Below are 15,388 nucleotides of genomic sequence, written 5' to 3' on the forward strand. Positions count from 1 at the left end.
TATAGCTATAAACTTCCCTCTTAGAACTGCTTTTGCTGCATCCCATAGGTTTTGGATCATCGTGTTTTCATTGTCATTTGTCTCTAGGTATTTTTTGATTTCCTCTTTGATTTCTTCAGTGATCTCTTGGTTATTTAGTAATGTATTGTTTAGCCTCCATGTGTTTGTGTTTTTTACGTTATTTTCCCTGTAATTCATTTCTAATCTCACAGCGTTGTGGTCAGAAAAGATGTTTGATATGATTTCAATTTTCTTAAATTTACTGAGGCTTGATTTGTGACACAAGATGTGTACTATCCTGGAGAATGTTCCGTGCGCACTTGAGAAGAAAGTGTAATCTGTTGTTTCTGGATGGAATGTCCTATAAATATCAGTTAAATCTATCTGGTCTATTGTGTCATTTAAAGCTTCTGTTTCCTTATTTATTTTCATTTTGGATGATCTGTCCATTGGTGTAAGTGAGGTGTTAAAGTCCCCCACTATTATTGTGTTACTGTCGATTTCCTCTTTTATAGCTGTTAGCAGTTGCCTTATGTATTGAGGTCCTCCTATGTTGGGTGAATATATATTTATAATTGTTATCTCTTCTTCTTGGATTGATTCCTTGATCATTATGTAGTGTCCTTCCTTGTCTCTTGTAACATTCTTTATTTTAAAGTCTATTTTATCTGATATGAGTATTGCTACTCCAGCTTTCTTTTGATTTCCATTTGCACGGAATATCTTCTTCCATCCCCTCACTTTCAGTCTGTATATGTCCCTAGGTGTGAAGTGGGTCTCTTGTAGACAGCATATATATGGGTCTTGTTTTTGTATCCATTCATCAAGCCTGTGTCTTTTGGTTGGAGCATTTAATCCATTCACGCTTAAGGTAATTATCGATATATATGTTCCTATGACCATTTTCTTAATTGTTTTGGGTTTGTTTTTGTAGGTCCTTTTCTTCTCTTGTGTTTCCCACTTAGAGAAGCTCCTTTAGCATTTGTTGTAGAGCTGTTCCTTCATCTGGTACACAGCCCTCTGCCTTTTCATCTTGTCTATCTTTCCGTGAATGCGGTTTTTGTTCCACAGGCTGCAGGATTGTAGTTCTTCTTGCTTCTGCTGTCTGCCCTCTGGTGGATGAGGCTATGTAAGAGGCTTGATGGGAGGGACTGGTGGTGGGTAGAGCTGACTGTTGCTCTGGTGGGCAGAGCTCAGTAAAACTTTAATCTGCTTGAGTGCTGATGGGTGGGGCTGGGTTCCCTCCCTGTTGGTTGTCTGGCCTGAGGCAACCCAACACTGGAGCCTACCTGGGCTCTTTGGTGGGGCTAATGACAGACTCTGGGAGGGCTCACGTCAAGGAGTACTTCCCAGAACTTCTGCTGCCAGTGTCCTTGTCCCCATGGTGAGCCACAGCCACCCCCTGCCTCTGCAGGAGACCCTCCAACACTAACAGGTAGATCTGGTTCAGTCTCCTATGGGGTCACTGCTCCTTCCCCTGGGTCCTGATGCGCACACTACTTTGTGTGTGCCCTCCAAGAGTGGAGTCTCTGTTTCCCCCAGTCCTGTCGAAGTCCTGCAATCAAATCCCACTAGCCTTCAAGGTCTGATTGTCTAGGAATTCCTCCTCCCGTTGCCAGACCCCCAGGTTGGGAACCCTGATGTGGGGCTCAGAACCTTCACTCCAGTGGGTGGACTTCTGTGGTATAAGTGTTCTCCTGTCTGTGAGTCACCCACCCAGCAGTTATGGGATTTGATTTTACTGTGATTGCACCCCTCCTACCATCTCATTGTGGCTTCTCCTTTGTCTTTGGATGTGGGGTATCTTTTCTGGTGAGTTCCAGTGTCTTCCTGTTGATGATTGTCCAGCAGCTAGTTGTGATTCTGGTATTCTCACAAGAGGGAGTGAGAGCACGTCCTTCTACTCCGCCATACATTTATGATGAGCCAGAAACATTTTACTCATCAAAATATTAAACAATTCTGGAACCTGACAAGTTCAAACTCAGGGTGCTGGCAGATTTTACTTTTGATGAGACCCTGCTTCCTAGAAAACTGTCAGTCATTTCACTGTAACATCACATGGTAAATGGTATAGCTTTGTTCTTTATAGGTTGTTTTTAGGCTCATAGCCCCCTCTCTGGACCTTTGTCTCCTGAGCTGCAGCTGCACAAAGGGATGTGAGAAAGGAAAAAAGAGGCTGATGACGCCAGCAAAGAAGCAAGATAACTGAAGTGATGATGTCAACAAGGGATGGAGGCAGAGTCTGTCTGAATCATTGCAAGTTAACTGCTGTCGGAAAGAGATGGCAGGGACTTCCCTGGCGGTCCGGTGGTTAAGACCCTGCGCTTCCACTGCAGGGAGTGCGGGTTCGATCCCTGGTCGGGGAACCAAGATCCCGCATGCACAGAAAGAGACACGGGCAGAGCCTATAGTGGAGAGTCAGTGCCAGGTTGGCATTGCTGATTTGCCTGGTTTTAAAAGTCCTCACTCCCTCCTCCGAGAGCCCAGACTTGCAATGCGCACTGGGCTTCCATGGCAGGTTCCGGTGACGTCCACCGGGGTGAATGAGCCTGCCGCTGGAGGCTCTGGCCGACTGCCCTCTGGGGACCTGGCCATACCCCAGCTTCTTTCCATAGCATTTGTTGACGTCCATGGGAGTGGCAGCTGTGCCCTCAGGTGGACACACATGGCTGGACGGCAGCACACCTAGACCTCACTGAATGTGTATCAAGTAGACTCCAGCTCTCACTGAGCTGGGAATCAGTAACTGATGTTTGCTCTGTCTAGGGCCCTCACCCACGCTTACCCGGCCACTCTCCACTATCTCTCTCTGGAGCTCCTTTGAGGCCACGATCAGGACCTGAATAGCCTGCATTAGGCTGGTACAGGAGCCAAGGATCCTGCAATAAGCAAAAACAACAACAAAAAGGTCAGGGACACAAAACAGATACCAAAAACAATGCGGAAGACTTGTTTTCTTTTTCTCTCCTGAACACAGGCAAACTTGGGATGGGAAAAAAGGCAGGGAATATTCTGGAGGTGAAGCTCTGAAGGAAAGGTGGGTGAGAGAGGAGACTTGATTGTGGATCTTCTTCATAAGGAATAGGTAAGTAGTGACTCTTGGGGTTTCTTTCCTCTATAATGCAATATTGATATCATGGTCATCATTAATACTGATACTGACAATTCCATAGACTCAGCCCTTCCCTGTGGCGGCTAATGTTCTATTCTAATCAGTATGATCCAGTGCAGGAAAGACGGATCCTGACCACCTAGGTGTCACCACGCCGCTCAGACTGACCTTTCGTTCACCTCCAATTTAACTCCTGTGTCTCCAGCTCGGGATTTGCTGAGCATCTCCTATTAAAAAAGAAGCAGAGTTTCTCAGTACATCACAGGTACTGAGAACCCACTGGTGTCCTGCTACACCTGGGGTCCAACATCCTGCAGTAGCTGAGAAACCTAGAAGTGCCCACCCATGTCCTCGTGAGAGTCAGGAAAAGAACCCAGACCTCCGATCTACTCAGTGGGAGGCAGCTGGAGCTACAGTCTGTGTCTTGACATTTTGGCACGTGGGCTGACGTGCACAGAACTCTGAGAGCTACGGCACCATGCCAACAGGGGCAGCTGGTACCAGGTCCTCGAGGCAGGCAGCACACCAAGGCAGTTGCCTGAGTCTTCCATCAAAGGAGTAATATGTGACCTTTCCAACGGTGCCCGCTCAGCTTTTCCCTGAGACAACAGTTACCGCTGGTTTACTGAGTGCCTGACACTGAGATCCATGTACATTACCTCACTGAGCTCTTTACAACACCTCTCTGGGGAAGGTACTGTTATCATCACCATCATATAGAAACGGAAGCCAAATCTTAGCGGGGTTAACATAACTTAGCAGTCAGTCTGGAACTCGAATGTAGGATGGCCTGACACCAAAGTATGTGATCCTTGAGGAAACTGCTCATTTTCCCTTGGAGAACTTTCTATTTTCTGTACCTCAGCGATCCCAGGGGATTTGGGTTTTGGTTTGTTTTACAGGGGGCTCTGCAGAGAACGGCTGAGATATACCCAGCGGGCAATGCTGCCGAAAGGTAGCTGCATGGCATCACTTCAGGTGATCCTGCAGAGACTTCCATACCTCTATTCTGGCCGTAGCGGTTTCAATGGCAGCGGAAGTGGCAGCCATCTCTTTGTCCACCAGGTCCCCCAGTTCCTCCTGTTTGATGTCCAGGCCTCTGGGCAGGAGCTCCTGTGAACAGCATCACGAAGGCGGAAATGACCCTTTGACCTCCTCTCTACCCTCCCGTGGTGGACAGGTAACCCCCACATGACGGCAGAAGGTAGGAGGGTCCCACCACGTAACACACTTCTGCACGCCGTGGTGGGACTTGTCTGGAACTCTCTACCACATGAGCTCTGCAACTCCACGCTCCTCCCGCCTCTATTCTCACTCAGAACCCACCTCTTTCCAGAAGGCCATCCCTGTCGAACCCCACAAGGCCATTCAGTTGCAGCCGCTCAGACCCTGACCCCACCATTGTGCAGCACTGACTGTATTTGCTGCTTGGGAGGTACTTTAAAAACACCTTCAGGGCTTCCCTGGTGGCGCAGTGGTTAAGAATCTACCTGCCAATGCAGGGGACACGGGTTCGAGCCCTGGTCCGGGAAGATCCCACGTGTCGCGGAGCAACTAAGCCCGTGCACCACAACTACTGAGCCTGCACTCTAGAGCCCGCGAGCCACAACTACTGAGCCCACGTGCTACAACTACTGAAGCCCATGCGCCTAGAGTCCATGCTCTGCAACAAGAGAAGCCACTGTGATGAGAAGCCCGCGCACTGCAACGAAGAGTAGCTCCCGCTCGTCGCAACTAGAGAAAGCCCGCGTGCAGCAACGAAGACCCAACGCAGCCAAAAATAAAATAAATAAAATAAATAAATTAAAAAAAAATTCAGATGAGGGAATTCCCTGGCGGTCCAGTGGTTAGGACTCTGCGCTTTCATTGCCAGGGGTTGGATCCCTGGTTGGTGAACTAAGATCCTGCAAGCCACTCGGCGGAGTTCGAATGAGAGATGATGAGGATATGACCTCTGGCCCTGGTCTCTTCCTTCTCTGAATTTATCATTCCCACTATTTTAGGTGGCAATATTCCTACTATTCTAGGAATTAGAAGCTGCCTTGCACTGTACTCCTTAAATAGATCTGTATCACACTGTATAGAAATGGTTGATTTCCAGGACTCCCCTGATGGTCCAGTGGTTAAGAATCCGCCTTTCAATGCAGGGGACCCAGGTTCAATCCCTGGTCAGGGAACTAAGATCCCACACGCCACGGGGCAACTAAGCCCACGTGCCACAACTACTGAGCCTGCGCACTACAACTGGAGAGCCCGTGTGCCACAAACTACAGAGCCCACATGCTCTGCGGCCCATGTGCCACAACTAGAGAGAAGCCTGTGTGCTGCAACAAAGATTCCGCAACTAAGACTCAACACAGCCAAAAAAAAAAAAGGTTGATTTCCTTATTTTTCTTCCCCAGGGAGGCCATGCCTTATTCGTCCCTGTAGAACTACACCTGGCACAATTCACTGTACATAGGTCACAGTCACTACATCGTTATTGAGTGAATAAATATATTATCTTCATTTTAGGTGTTACCTGCCCAGCTAGATAAAAACCCTTAAAAACAGGAAAACTGTGCTCATCCTTCTTTGACACTGCTTAGCACGGTGATGATCACACAGAAGACTCTCCATTAATAATATCTAGTGAATTAAATATAACTGGAAAGTCATTCAGAAGGTCAAGTTTTACAGTTCTAACTCTACTTTCCAGAGTCAAGTTTAAAGTACAGAAAGAACTGGCTTAGAACATCACTGATCCCTGAAGAAATCCCCAGCGCTCATACCAAAAAACGACCTTCCCAGGGATAACACTGATGATACCTCGCCAATGGCTGTGATCCTGGCGAGGCAGCTCCTCATGGCTGTGCTGTCGGCATTCTCGATGATTCCTTCGTCCTCCAGGAAAGACAGATAGGTGAGGGTCTCCCTGCCATACTGCTTACAGGCCTCGGTCAGAGCTGCAGAGGCAAGGCGACAGAGACTTTTAAAGGCCCCCTGCTCCCCGTGCTGTGGTGGTGACCCCTCACCCTGGTACTTACAGTCGGCAGGCTCTGGCGGGGCTCTAAGGCAGGTGGTGCTGCCATGAACAATGGTGTCACTGGTCAAGTGGGCCAGGAGGGTTACCGAGTGGAGAAGCCCACTGATATCTGCCAGGAGTTTAAAGGAAACTTTCTCAGTCCTGCTGGAGGGGTGGGGGGGGGGGGTGGCGGTCACTTTCATACCTCCTTCCTCCCCGCTGTGCAAGTTAGACACACACACTCCTTTCTGGGTGCCTAGGAACTGGTCGCCATTGCCACGTTCCAGCGTTTCGGACCCCTGCCCAGCTGTCACTAGCGACAGACCCTATCCTTCACCTCTCTTACCTTCTGGGCAGGCCAGATACTGGCTCCAGCATTTTTCCAGTTGCTCGATGCAGCTGGAAACGGACCTGACCGTGGAGAGTAGGTGATCTGTGAGAGGGAAGACAGGGCAAAGTCAGAGTCAGAGTTGTCTCAGCTCGCTTCATCCCTGTTAGTTAAGCTGCCTGACGGATGGCCTTCCCAGTGGGGGGCCCCAGCCCTGCAGGAGCTTCCCTAAGTAGGGGGAGGGAGGAGAGATCAATGGCTATGCTGGTACGCGATTCTCTTACTGTAGCTTCAAAGGCTGTACTTCTGAGCCTACCTGGTCCTTTAGCCAAGAACCACGGCAATGGCATCACGGTCTAGCCTCTGCCCCTCATTTCCCATCACTGCCCACTGAATCAAATCCAGGCCTTCCTGTTAAGTCTTTCAAGGCCCTTGGACTCTCATTACTCTTGGGCTCAGACCCCTGGCTCCATGAGGGCTAATCTACACTCACGTTCTGCCCACAACACCGTCATTCGCACTGCTGTGCCTCTGTGCACTGGTCCACGGAGACTGAATCGCACACACAGGAGTTAAAGTATGGGCTCTTGCGTCTCGTGGCATACGTGTTGTAGCTCCTGGCTCTATCACTACTGGCTGTGTTCTCAGGCCACATGCGCCTGCTTCCTCATCCGACAAAGGAGGAATAATAGTACCACCTCCCGGCATCACAGTGAGATTGCTGGGCCAAGGCACATAAAGCATGTACAATCGTGCCTGGCATATTGCAGCACTCGGTAAATGTCAGCTGTTTTTATGATTATTATTCCCCACTCTTGTTCCTCTCCACGGCTTTATGTCTCTCCTCTTCCTTCAAAACCCAGCTCATACCATCTCTTGTGGAATCCGCCCACAGCTGCCCCATGTCCTGGTGTTCTCGCAGTACATGAGGTACCCAGTGCGCTACTTCATTTGCAACTGTTGGATTTCCCTACAGACGGGTTCCCCGCTGAACAAGATATCACAGTCCTTCCTGAAACACTTCACTGAATCGAGACCTTTCTAGCTGATAATAAAAATCACCCGTCAGCTGTTTCCTCCCGTCTGCCTTGTTCTGAACGGGACCTCTCAAGACTACCGACAAGTCCCCTCTGCTCGAAAATGAGCTGTAATGAGATCTGTTCATGGCTACGTCCAGGACTTCACAAATGCCCCGGGCCTGGATGCTCTCCCATCTACCGTGCACCAAGGCCCTCCTCTCATCACGGGGGCTCCTGACTTCACCACACGCCCCGAGGACTCTGGGGCAAGCAGAGTGGGCCCTTGCTCGTGCCCGGGACCCTCTGGGGATTTTATTGTATCTGCCTCTCCATGCTTAAGGATGATGACTCCCTGTCTAGATTTGAAGCTCATGGAAGCCGCCTCTGGATTCAGACCACACTGTTCTCCTCAGAGACACAGAGGCCCGTCTGTTCCTCCTCCTCCCGGCATTCAGAATTGTTATCAGGCCTCAGCTCCCGGGATGCATTTCATCAGCGTGATCCATGACCAAAGCAGTAGTTATCACACCCGGGGGTGAGGGGTGAGGGCTGGGCGGCGGGGAGGGGGGGATGTTAGAAAATACTACCGCGCAGGCCCTGTGCTGCAGAGCTGCCGACTGAGTAGAACTTAGGCGGGGGGGTGGGCAGCCCTGGGCATCCCCAGGTGATCCTGACATGCAGCTGGGCTGGGAACCCCTGAGATCAGGGTCTCACGGGATTCAAGGCCGACGCCGAAGAGCATTGGGCTGTAAGGATCCGGCACCTGCAAGCCGGGCAAGGGGAAGGGCACCTGCAGATCCGACGCAGCTGAAGAGAGTGGGCTCCTCAAACCGCCTCAGGGCCTCCTGCACCACCTGCTCGGCAGCCCTCCTCGACTCCGCCAGAAGCAGTTTTCGTTGGTCCTTCGCGAGCCGGCATACAGATTCCTAGAGATGGTCCAGGGAAGTGAGAGTCGGCCATGGGCCCCCTAATGAGCCTCCACGCAGCAGCCACCTGTGACACAGCTGGGATTCCTGGCACCTGAGCTCGAGCTGCTGCTAATGAGGCCGAAGCCAGTTAGCTTGACACAGAGAAAGCGCCTTTAACTTTGTCCACAGGTGTGTGCCAGCGAGCACAGGAGGCTATGGGGATGGACCACGGCAGCGCGTCCTCCACCCTTGGGGAGAGAGTGCCAGGTGCACCCCTTCTCACCTGCTCTGTGTGCTGGCATTAGGAGCTATGCCCGCAGAATATTTGCCTTCGCCGTCCGGCCAAAGGCCCCAAACCCCTTTCACAGCCCCCCTGCCTCCATGCATACACCGCCGAGGCCCATGGGTATGAAATTGGACTTGGTCAGCCCCAGTGGGCGTCCGTTACTTGCCTGTGTGCTGGACAGTTTGATCTGGGTGTATTCCAGCTGTTCCCGAAGACTGGACAGTTCCTTCTCTCGACAAGCCACGGCATCCACCAGGCTGCCCCGCTCCTTCTCCAGCTCGGCGATCTGGGCGGTCCACTTTGCTTCTGACTGCAGGGCGACCGAGTGGGAAGAGGGAGTTGCTGGGAGAATTAAACTGTCCCCTTTCCAGAGGTCCAAACCCACCACCAGGCCACAAGGAATCTGCCCCTTCCCAAGGACACACCGATACCAGATGGGACCACGGTGGGCCATGTGCTGATGGTGATGGATGCCGGGTGCCAGCAACACCAAAGCCAGAGATGGAAAGGAATGAGGAAGGGAAAGACAGCTGACGCTGACCTGCGCAGAACTTTCCAGGCTGCCTTGGACAATACGGAGTTCCTGTTTGCTGGTGGCAAGTTCTTGCTTCAAACTCTCTAGTACTTCCGTCTGTTCTTGAGTCTGAAAGAGAAGAAAAACAGGAGTGCTCCGACCTGGGTGGTGATTTCACGGGATAAACACGTGTAAAAATTCCCAAGCTATACTTGTGAGATTTGTATACTCTTTTATATAGAAGCAAGTTTTACCCTGACAAAAAAGCAGGGGGAAGGTGAGAGCTCAGAATGTTCCAAAAATTCTTTTTCCAGCTTCAGGAAATGTCAAGGGAGCGGGGCGGGTGGGGGGGGGGTAGTTTTAGGGACATTTCCCAAATGTCATGCTTGAGCCCATAATACTAATTAAAGCAGAACCAGATCTTTAATTCAGGCATCCCAACACCCGGTGGTAGGTATATTGCTGACTCACCCCATCCCACCGTCTTGAAACAATTTCCCTTCTTTGATTTCTAAGTGGTGTTTTTCAAAGAGCGGGTTGTGACCCATGAGTAAGAATTCACAGCTAACATTTTTAAAAGAATGCAGTAAACAGAGCTTCCCCCGCCAAAAAAATCCACATGCATTCACATAATAAGGATAAGTATTGCTCTGTGAAACTTTGATTTCCATTAGATGTATTTTTCACTATGGGTCACAGGAAAGCGTGAAAGCCACTACTCTAAGTGTAAGGCATTCCATTTTATCCACCCGACATCTCTTTACTCCAGTCGGACCTGCCGCCAACCCCATCCCAACTCATGGGAGTTCTGGCTGTGGGTCTTTATAAATGCCACTCCTCTCTGACATTCACCTGCTTCCACTTCAAAACCTCCTCGAGACTCGTCCTAGCTGATGAGCCCCACTCAACTTCAGACCCTTCATCACGTCATGCCTCTAACTCCTTACACATGGGTAACCACGTCCTGTCCTGTACGGTCCCTTGTCACCCTCCCACAGGGCTCTACCTGCTCGTGAAGCAGACGACGAGGTCTTTCAATCTGTGCAGTGCTCAAGGCCCACCTCCATCTCGGACAGACACCCTCCCCCCCCACCAATTCCCACCTAGTTCGTCTACTCACCTTCCGCTGGGCCTGGTCGCTTATGCGCTGGAAAGAATCCTCTAGCTCTTTTTTCTCTCGTTCCAAATCCACTTGGGCTTGTCTGGCCACGGACACCTGTTTGGTCACCTCTGCATTCTGTAAGAGAAGAACAGTGTCTCGAACTAGCTTATCTCCAGCATAAAGGCCATCTTCCTTCTGGAACAAATGATGGCATTCAGACTGTGAGTGCCCTAGAGTTGGACACAGACATCACTTTCTCACCCAGAAGGAAGCTGTCACCTTCAGATGCTCAACTCTCAACTATTTGCCAAAATGATAAAGATGGGGGATAATGCTAATGCTAGTGGGGTTGGCACCTAAGGTGGAGCTCGAGATACAGGAGGCCAGGGAGCTGTGGTTTCCAAGAAACGGAGGGGGCGCCAGCCCTGGAGAAGCCACGTGGCCCAAGTCACCGTCTCCCCCGTGCAGTGGGGCCTGCGCATGCCGATGGGGGTGGTGAGGGTCCTACCTTCCGCAGCAGGTCGGCGTGGTTCTGCACCAGCTCGCTGTACTTCTCCTTTAGCTTGCTGTAGCGCTGCTCGTTGGCTTGGGCTTTCCCTGTATTGTCATGGACCAAGGTGAGGGGTCTACACTGGCGGGGACCCTCTGCCCTCCTTCCAATAAGGCAGAACCCCTAGAAGATCGTCCCTCCTTTTCGCAAGCATATATACCTCCTTCTTCCTCAAAAACCCTACTGAAATAAAGTCCTCTGGGAAGTCTTCTTTAATGAACAATTCACCTAATTCAAATCCCTCCACTGATGAACGCCCTGAGCATTTCATGCTCGGCATTTACTTTATCAGAGTTTTTGGTTTTTATGCCACGAATTTTCTTAGGCTCCCTCTCCTTCGTCATCCTCTGTATCCCCATCTCCGTGTTCCCAGCAGGGCCTCAAGTGGGGCTCTCAACCTGCCGGACGCCAACCTGCCCTTCTGACTGGTGACACTGGCATCCACGGTGGCCTCCCGGACAGACTCGAGGCGGGGGCTCTGGCGCCGGGCCTCAGCCTCCATCCAGGGTCTCGCTGGGCTCCGCCCACCCCCCCCCCACCCCGGCCCGACCCTCACGCCCAGCCCAGTGGCAGCCCCTCACTCTCGATCTCCGTCAGGCTCCGCTGAGCCTTCTCTGTGTCCTCTCGCTTCTTCTTGAGCTCGTCCAGCTCGGCCCGGAGGAACTCGCTCTCGTCGGCCGCCTGCTGCCGCAGGTGCTGCTGCTCGGCCAGCTCGGCCTCCAGCTCGCTGATGCGGCCCTTCAGCTGCAGCATGGCTCGATGGCTCTGCGGGAGGGCCCGGGGATGAGCGCCGGGCGGGCCGAGCGGGGCCGACCTGCCACGTCTCCAGCGCCAGCCGCATCAACACCTCGGTCTTCCTAAGAAGCCCACTCCCAAGGCCTCATGAGAGTGGACCCCTCTGGTCACAACAAGCCACCCACCCAACAACAACTGGGGGCGACGGCAGGGGAGTTCTGGTCCTGTTAGAGGGGCCTGGGAGCGGTGATGAACCAGCTGGAACGAAGAAGGAGAGGACATTTGCCGGTCCCAGGGTAAAGCCTCAGCACCAGACACTGCAAACTGCCAGCAGAGCTACAAGTCAGACCTTCTCATCGCCAAGTGAGAAGAATAGGTCTCTCACCACACAGCTTCATAGCCAGCTGGTGATCACAATTATCTCTCACTATCACAGGGCCCCTGGAGCGTGGCTTAAATGCTGCTCTCAAGGGTAAGTGCACTGGAAATGCGTAACGACCTGGTGAAGATGTGGCCCAACAAGGGTGGATGTGAAGCAAATGTAATATTAAAAGCTGTCATGTTCCGGTGAAGCCCAGCTGCGGATCAGAGCCCAATTCATACCTCAGTCTTCATGTTTTCCAGCTGTGCTTTCAGCCCACTGATCTCTCCGTACAGTTGATCAATTAAGTGATCCCTGGGAACAGAAGGAGAGCAAGTTTGCTTCCACTGTGCTTCTATCCCTTGCCTTTTAAATGCGAGCTAGGAGACCCAGGGAGGAGGTTAAAAGCCGATGTTAATTTGGGAACAATTCTTTGAAATCCTGTAAGTTATACTCTAAGACCGTCAGTGTTTCCAGATACTAATCTACCACCCACAGGTCCATGGGTATTTCAGCCTCATTCGATTTTCCTCTGGGATTTTAAAGGGGCCAGTATTCGAAGGTCAAGACATTTATCGGAGAAGCCCAAGAATTCCTCTTTGGTTGGGTGTGGCAAGTGAGATCATGGCTTAATTTAGCTTTTGCACCATGTGCTTTAACTCCACAGCCCGGACTCACTTCTCGTCCTTGTTCACGCCGTTCTGACTGTTGAAATTGAAGGGATCGCTGCTGGAGGAGCTGCCAAAGATGTCATCGAACTTGCTGTCGTATGAATTCTGCGGCGACCAGAAAGGAGTAAGGACAAGGTTAGAGACCCAGAGAGGTCTGCGTGGGTCTCACGAGTGCCACGTGGGAACGGATGCTTTCTTAATCTGGTTCAGGTCCACTTACGGCACCTCCTAGGGACCGCAGGGCAGCATGATCAGCCTAGGTCAGCGCTTGGGTTAGAAGGTGGCTGAACTTGTCCCGGGTCCTCCCGCCCTCCCCGGGGGCAACGGGAAGGCCTGAGCTTCCTCCTAAGTGGTCCTCACCTGCTGGGACGCATCCATGTCCATGAGGTCATCCTTCTCTAAGACTGGCTCGCTGTCGGGGGACGAGGCCTCGGCTGGGATCACCACCACGGGGCTGATGTGCTCTGACAGGGCGGAGGCTCGTAGGAAGTTGGGTGGGTTCTGAAAAGGGAAGACGCATCCTCAAACCCTGCCCACCTGCCAGCCTCTAAGACAGCCTCCAGGACTCAGCAGCTCCCTGGGTGTGGCCGGGCACACTTACGTCTGGCAGCTGAGGGATCTGAATGAGCCGCTTGAAGTACTGAAGGTTGCTGGAGCGGTAGAAGAGATCTTTCAACCTAAGGGTGGAGAAAGGCCTGAGGGCTGCTGGGGGCCTTCACCAGCCCCGAGGAGGGGACACCCTGCTTTCCTACTGCCTGCCCAGCCCCCGGGCACAGGCTGCCAAGGAGATGGCCTCCATGGTGCTAGGATGCAATTATGATGCTGCAGGGAGAGATTATTTATAGCCAGTCCTCACTGAGGAAAGAGTAATTCAAACCACAAAATCCTTTGGAAGAGTAGACAGTCCAAAAACTAATTTCTGCATCACCGTAGAATATATGCTGTTGTTTGGCAGATGTATCTTCCTAGGAATGTTTGGCTTAGAGTAATATTAAAATAAATTTCTGAGGATAAACCAACTAATGATACGAAGAGGGAAGGGAACTTAATTACTAAGGTAGATCTCTTTTTAATGAATTCCCCTTATTTGAGCGCTATTTGTTATCTCCTCAACTAGACTATAAGCTTCTAGAAGGCAGAGACTGGGCCCTGCTGAGCTAGGTTTAAAGTAGTACCGGGCCAGCCATAAAAAGGAACGAAATTGGGTCATTAGTAGAGTCGTGGATGGACCCAGAGAGTGTCATACAGAGTGAAGTAAGTCAGAAAGAGAAAAGCAAATATCGTATATTAACACATACCTGTGGAATCTAGAAAAATGGTATAGATGATCTTATTTGCAAAGCAGAAATAGAGACATAGACGTAGAGAACAAATGTATGGATACCAAGGGGGAAAGAGGTGGGGAGGGAGGAATTGGCAGACTGGGATGGACACATACACATTATTGATACTATGTATAAAATAGACAACTGATGGGAACGTACTGTATAGCACAGGGAACTCTACCTAATGCACCGTGGTAAAATGGGAGGGAAGTCCAAAGGGAGGGTATATCTGTTATGTGTATGGCTGATTCATTTTGTTGTGCAGTGGAGGCTAACATAACATTGTAAAGCAGCCATACTCCAATAAAAATTAATTAAAAAATAAAAATAAAGTAGTACCAGGCATGGAGGAATTACTCAGCAATATTGGTTGAAGAAAAACCATTTATACTGTGTCCTAATCTTGGATGAATATGGGAATAAAGAAACCCCAATTTTTTCTCTTCCTCAAGTCTCCATTTTGAATCTAAACACTGAAGGCCAACAAAACTGAGGGCACCAGACATATTTTCTGAGATATAATAAAAGAGGGTCAGGGATCTCAGCACCCTCTCTCTGCAGCACAGAATTTTCTCCAGCTCAGCCCAATAAACGAAACTCCTGGGGTCTCACGATAACCCTTCAGACCCCAAGGTTAGGACTGTCCCTGTGACATCACTGTTGCTCTCCCCGAATTCGGGGACATTGAGGCCTCAGCTGCCGTGTCTGTGGAAGAGAAGGTGAGGCGGCACTCATGGGAAATGCTTTTATAAGCTCAAAAAATGAAAGGAAATAGAATCACCTGACCATACGTTCCCCGCTTTCTGGGCTGAAGCCAACAGTAATAGGCTCTGCTGCTTTCCTAAGCTACTGGAATTTAACATTCCAGGAAATCAGCCCCAGGGCTTGTCTCCTAGCATTTAATAAGTCATTTATTATAGAATAAACATACGAGGCTTTTCAAACGGAACAAGGAAACCGGGAGGATAGCACAACCCCGAACTTGCCCTCTCTGATTGTTGCTCAGGAACCAGCAAAAGAAGCCTAAGCTTGGGATCCGGGGGGTGGGGGTGGGGGGGCGATGCTTTTCCTGCAGTCAAGGGTGAAGAAATTAACAAGGAAAACATCATGCTAATGCTTTTCCCGGTCCCTGCCCCCCCACCCCCACCCCCGTCCTCCTGTCTCTCCCTCCATTCCGTCCCTTCTTCTTGGGGCATGCTTAATTGAAAGATGAGCTGGACTTCTCATCTCGTCACCAATTTTCTTTCCCAAATGCACCAGAATAATTTGCCCTTTTGTCAGACAAGCTCTTCCTCTTCTAGACTAGCTGATTAGCTTATTAATTCATTCAAACATGACTGAACACTATAGGCTTAATTGACTGCTGTGAATCAGTTGCTAGAGATAAAATAATGGGCAAGACAGTCAAACAAAAATAAAGTCATCCTAAGAACTAGGAAGGAAATAAACAGGGCGCTGTGATGGAGAATA

At 50.6% G+C, this 15,388-nt stretch overlaps 1 protein-coding gene across 2 annotated transcripts in view; it reads right to left on the bottom strand.

Annotated features, from left to right (window-relative positions):
* The window catches only part of HIP1 (huntingtin interacting protein 1), a 152,846-nt gene that overhangs the window by 14,453 nt on the left and 123,005 nt on the right, over window positions 1-15,388 (bottom strand). For both annotated transcript variants that reach the window (XM_059896524.1, XM_059896525.1), the window contains exons 10-25: window positions 13,195-13,270; window positions 12,954-13,094; window positions 12,601-12,698; window positions 12,165-12,237; window positions 11,408-11,591; window positions 10,785-10,873; window positions 10,295-10,411; window positions 9,202-9,303; window positions 8,827-8,970; window positions 8,257-8,392; window positions 6,466-6,552; window positions 6,142-6,249; window positions 5,924-6,060; window positions 4,118-4,228; window positions 3,284-3,342; window positions 2,789-2,882 (exon numbers count right to left, since the gene is read on the bottom strand). In XM_059896524.1, the coding sequence (XP_059752507.1) occupies window positions 2,789-2,882; window positions 3,284-3,342; window positions 4,118-4,228; window positions 5,924-6,060; window positions 6,142-6,249; window positions 6,466-6,552; window positions 8,257-8,392; window positions 8,827-8,970; window positions 9,202-9,303; window positions 10,295-10,411; window positions 10,785-10,873; window positions 11,408-11,591; window positions 12,165-12,237; window positions 12,601-12,698; window positions 12,954-13,094; window positions 13,195-13,270 (1,756 nt within the window). The remainder of the gene's footprint in view (window positions 1-2,788; window positions 2,883-3,283; window positions 3,343-4,117; window positions 4,229-5,923; window positions 6,061-6,141; window positions 6,250-6,465; window positions 6,553-8,256; window positions 8,393-8,826; window positions 8,971-9,201; window positions 9,304-10,294; window positions 10,412-10,784; window positions 10,874-11,407; window positions 11,592-12,164; window positions 12,238-12,600; window positions 12,699-12,953; window positions 13,095-13,194; window positions 13,271-15,388) is intronic.

The sequence above is a fragment of the Balaenoptera ricei genome, chromosome 15 (genome assembly GCF_028023285.1).
Source record: "Balaenoptera ricei isolate mBalRic1 chromosome 15, mBalRic1.hap2, whole genome shotgun sequence".
In the NCBI taxonomy this organism is placed as follows: Eukaryota; Metazoa; Chordata; class Mammalia; order Artiodactyla; family Balaenopteridae; genus Balaenoptera; species Balaenoptera ricei.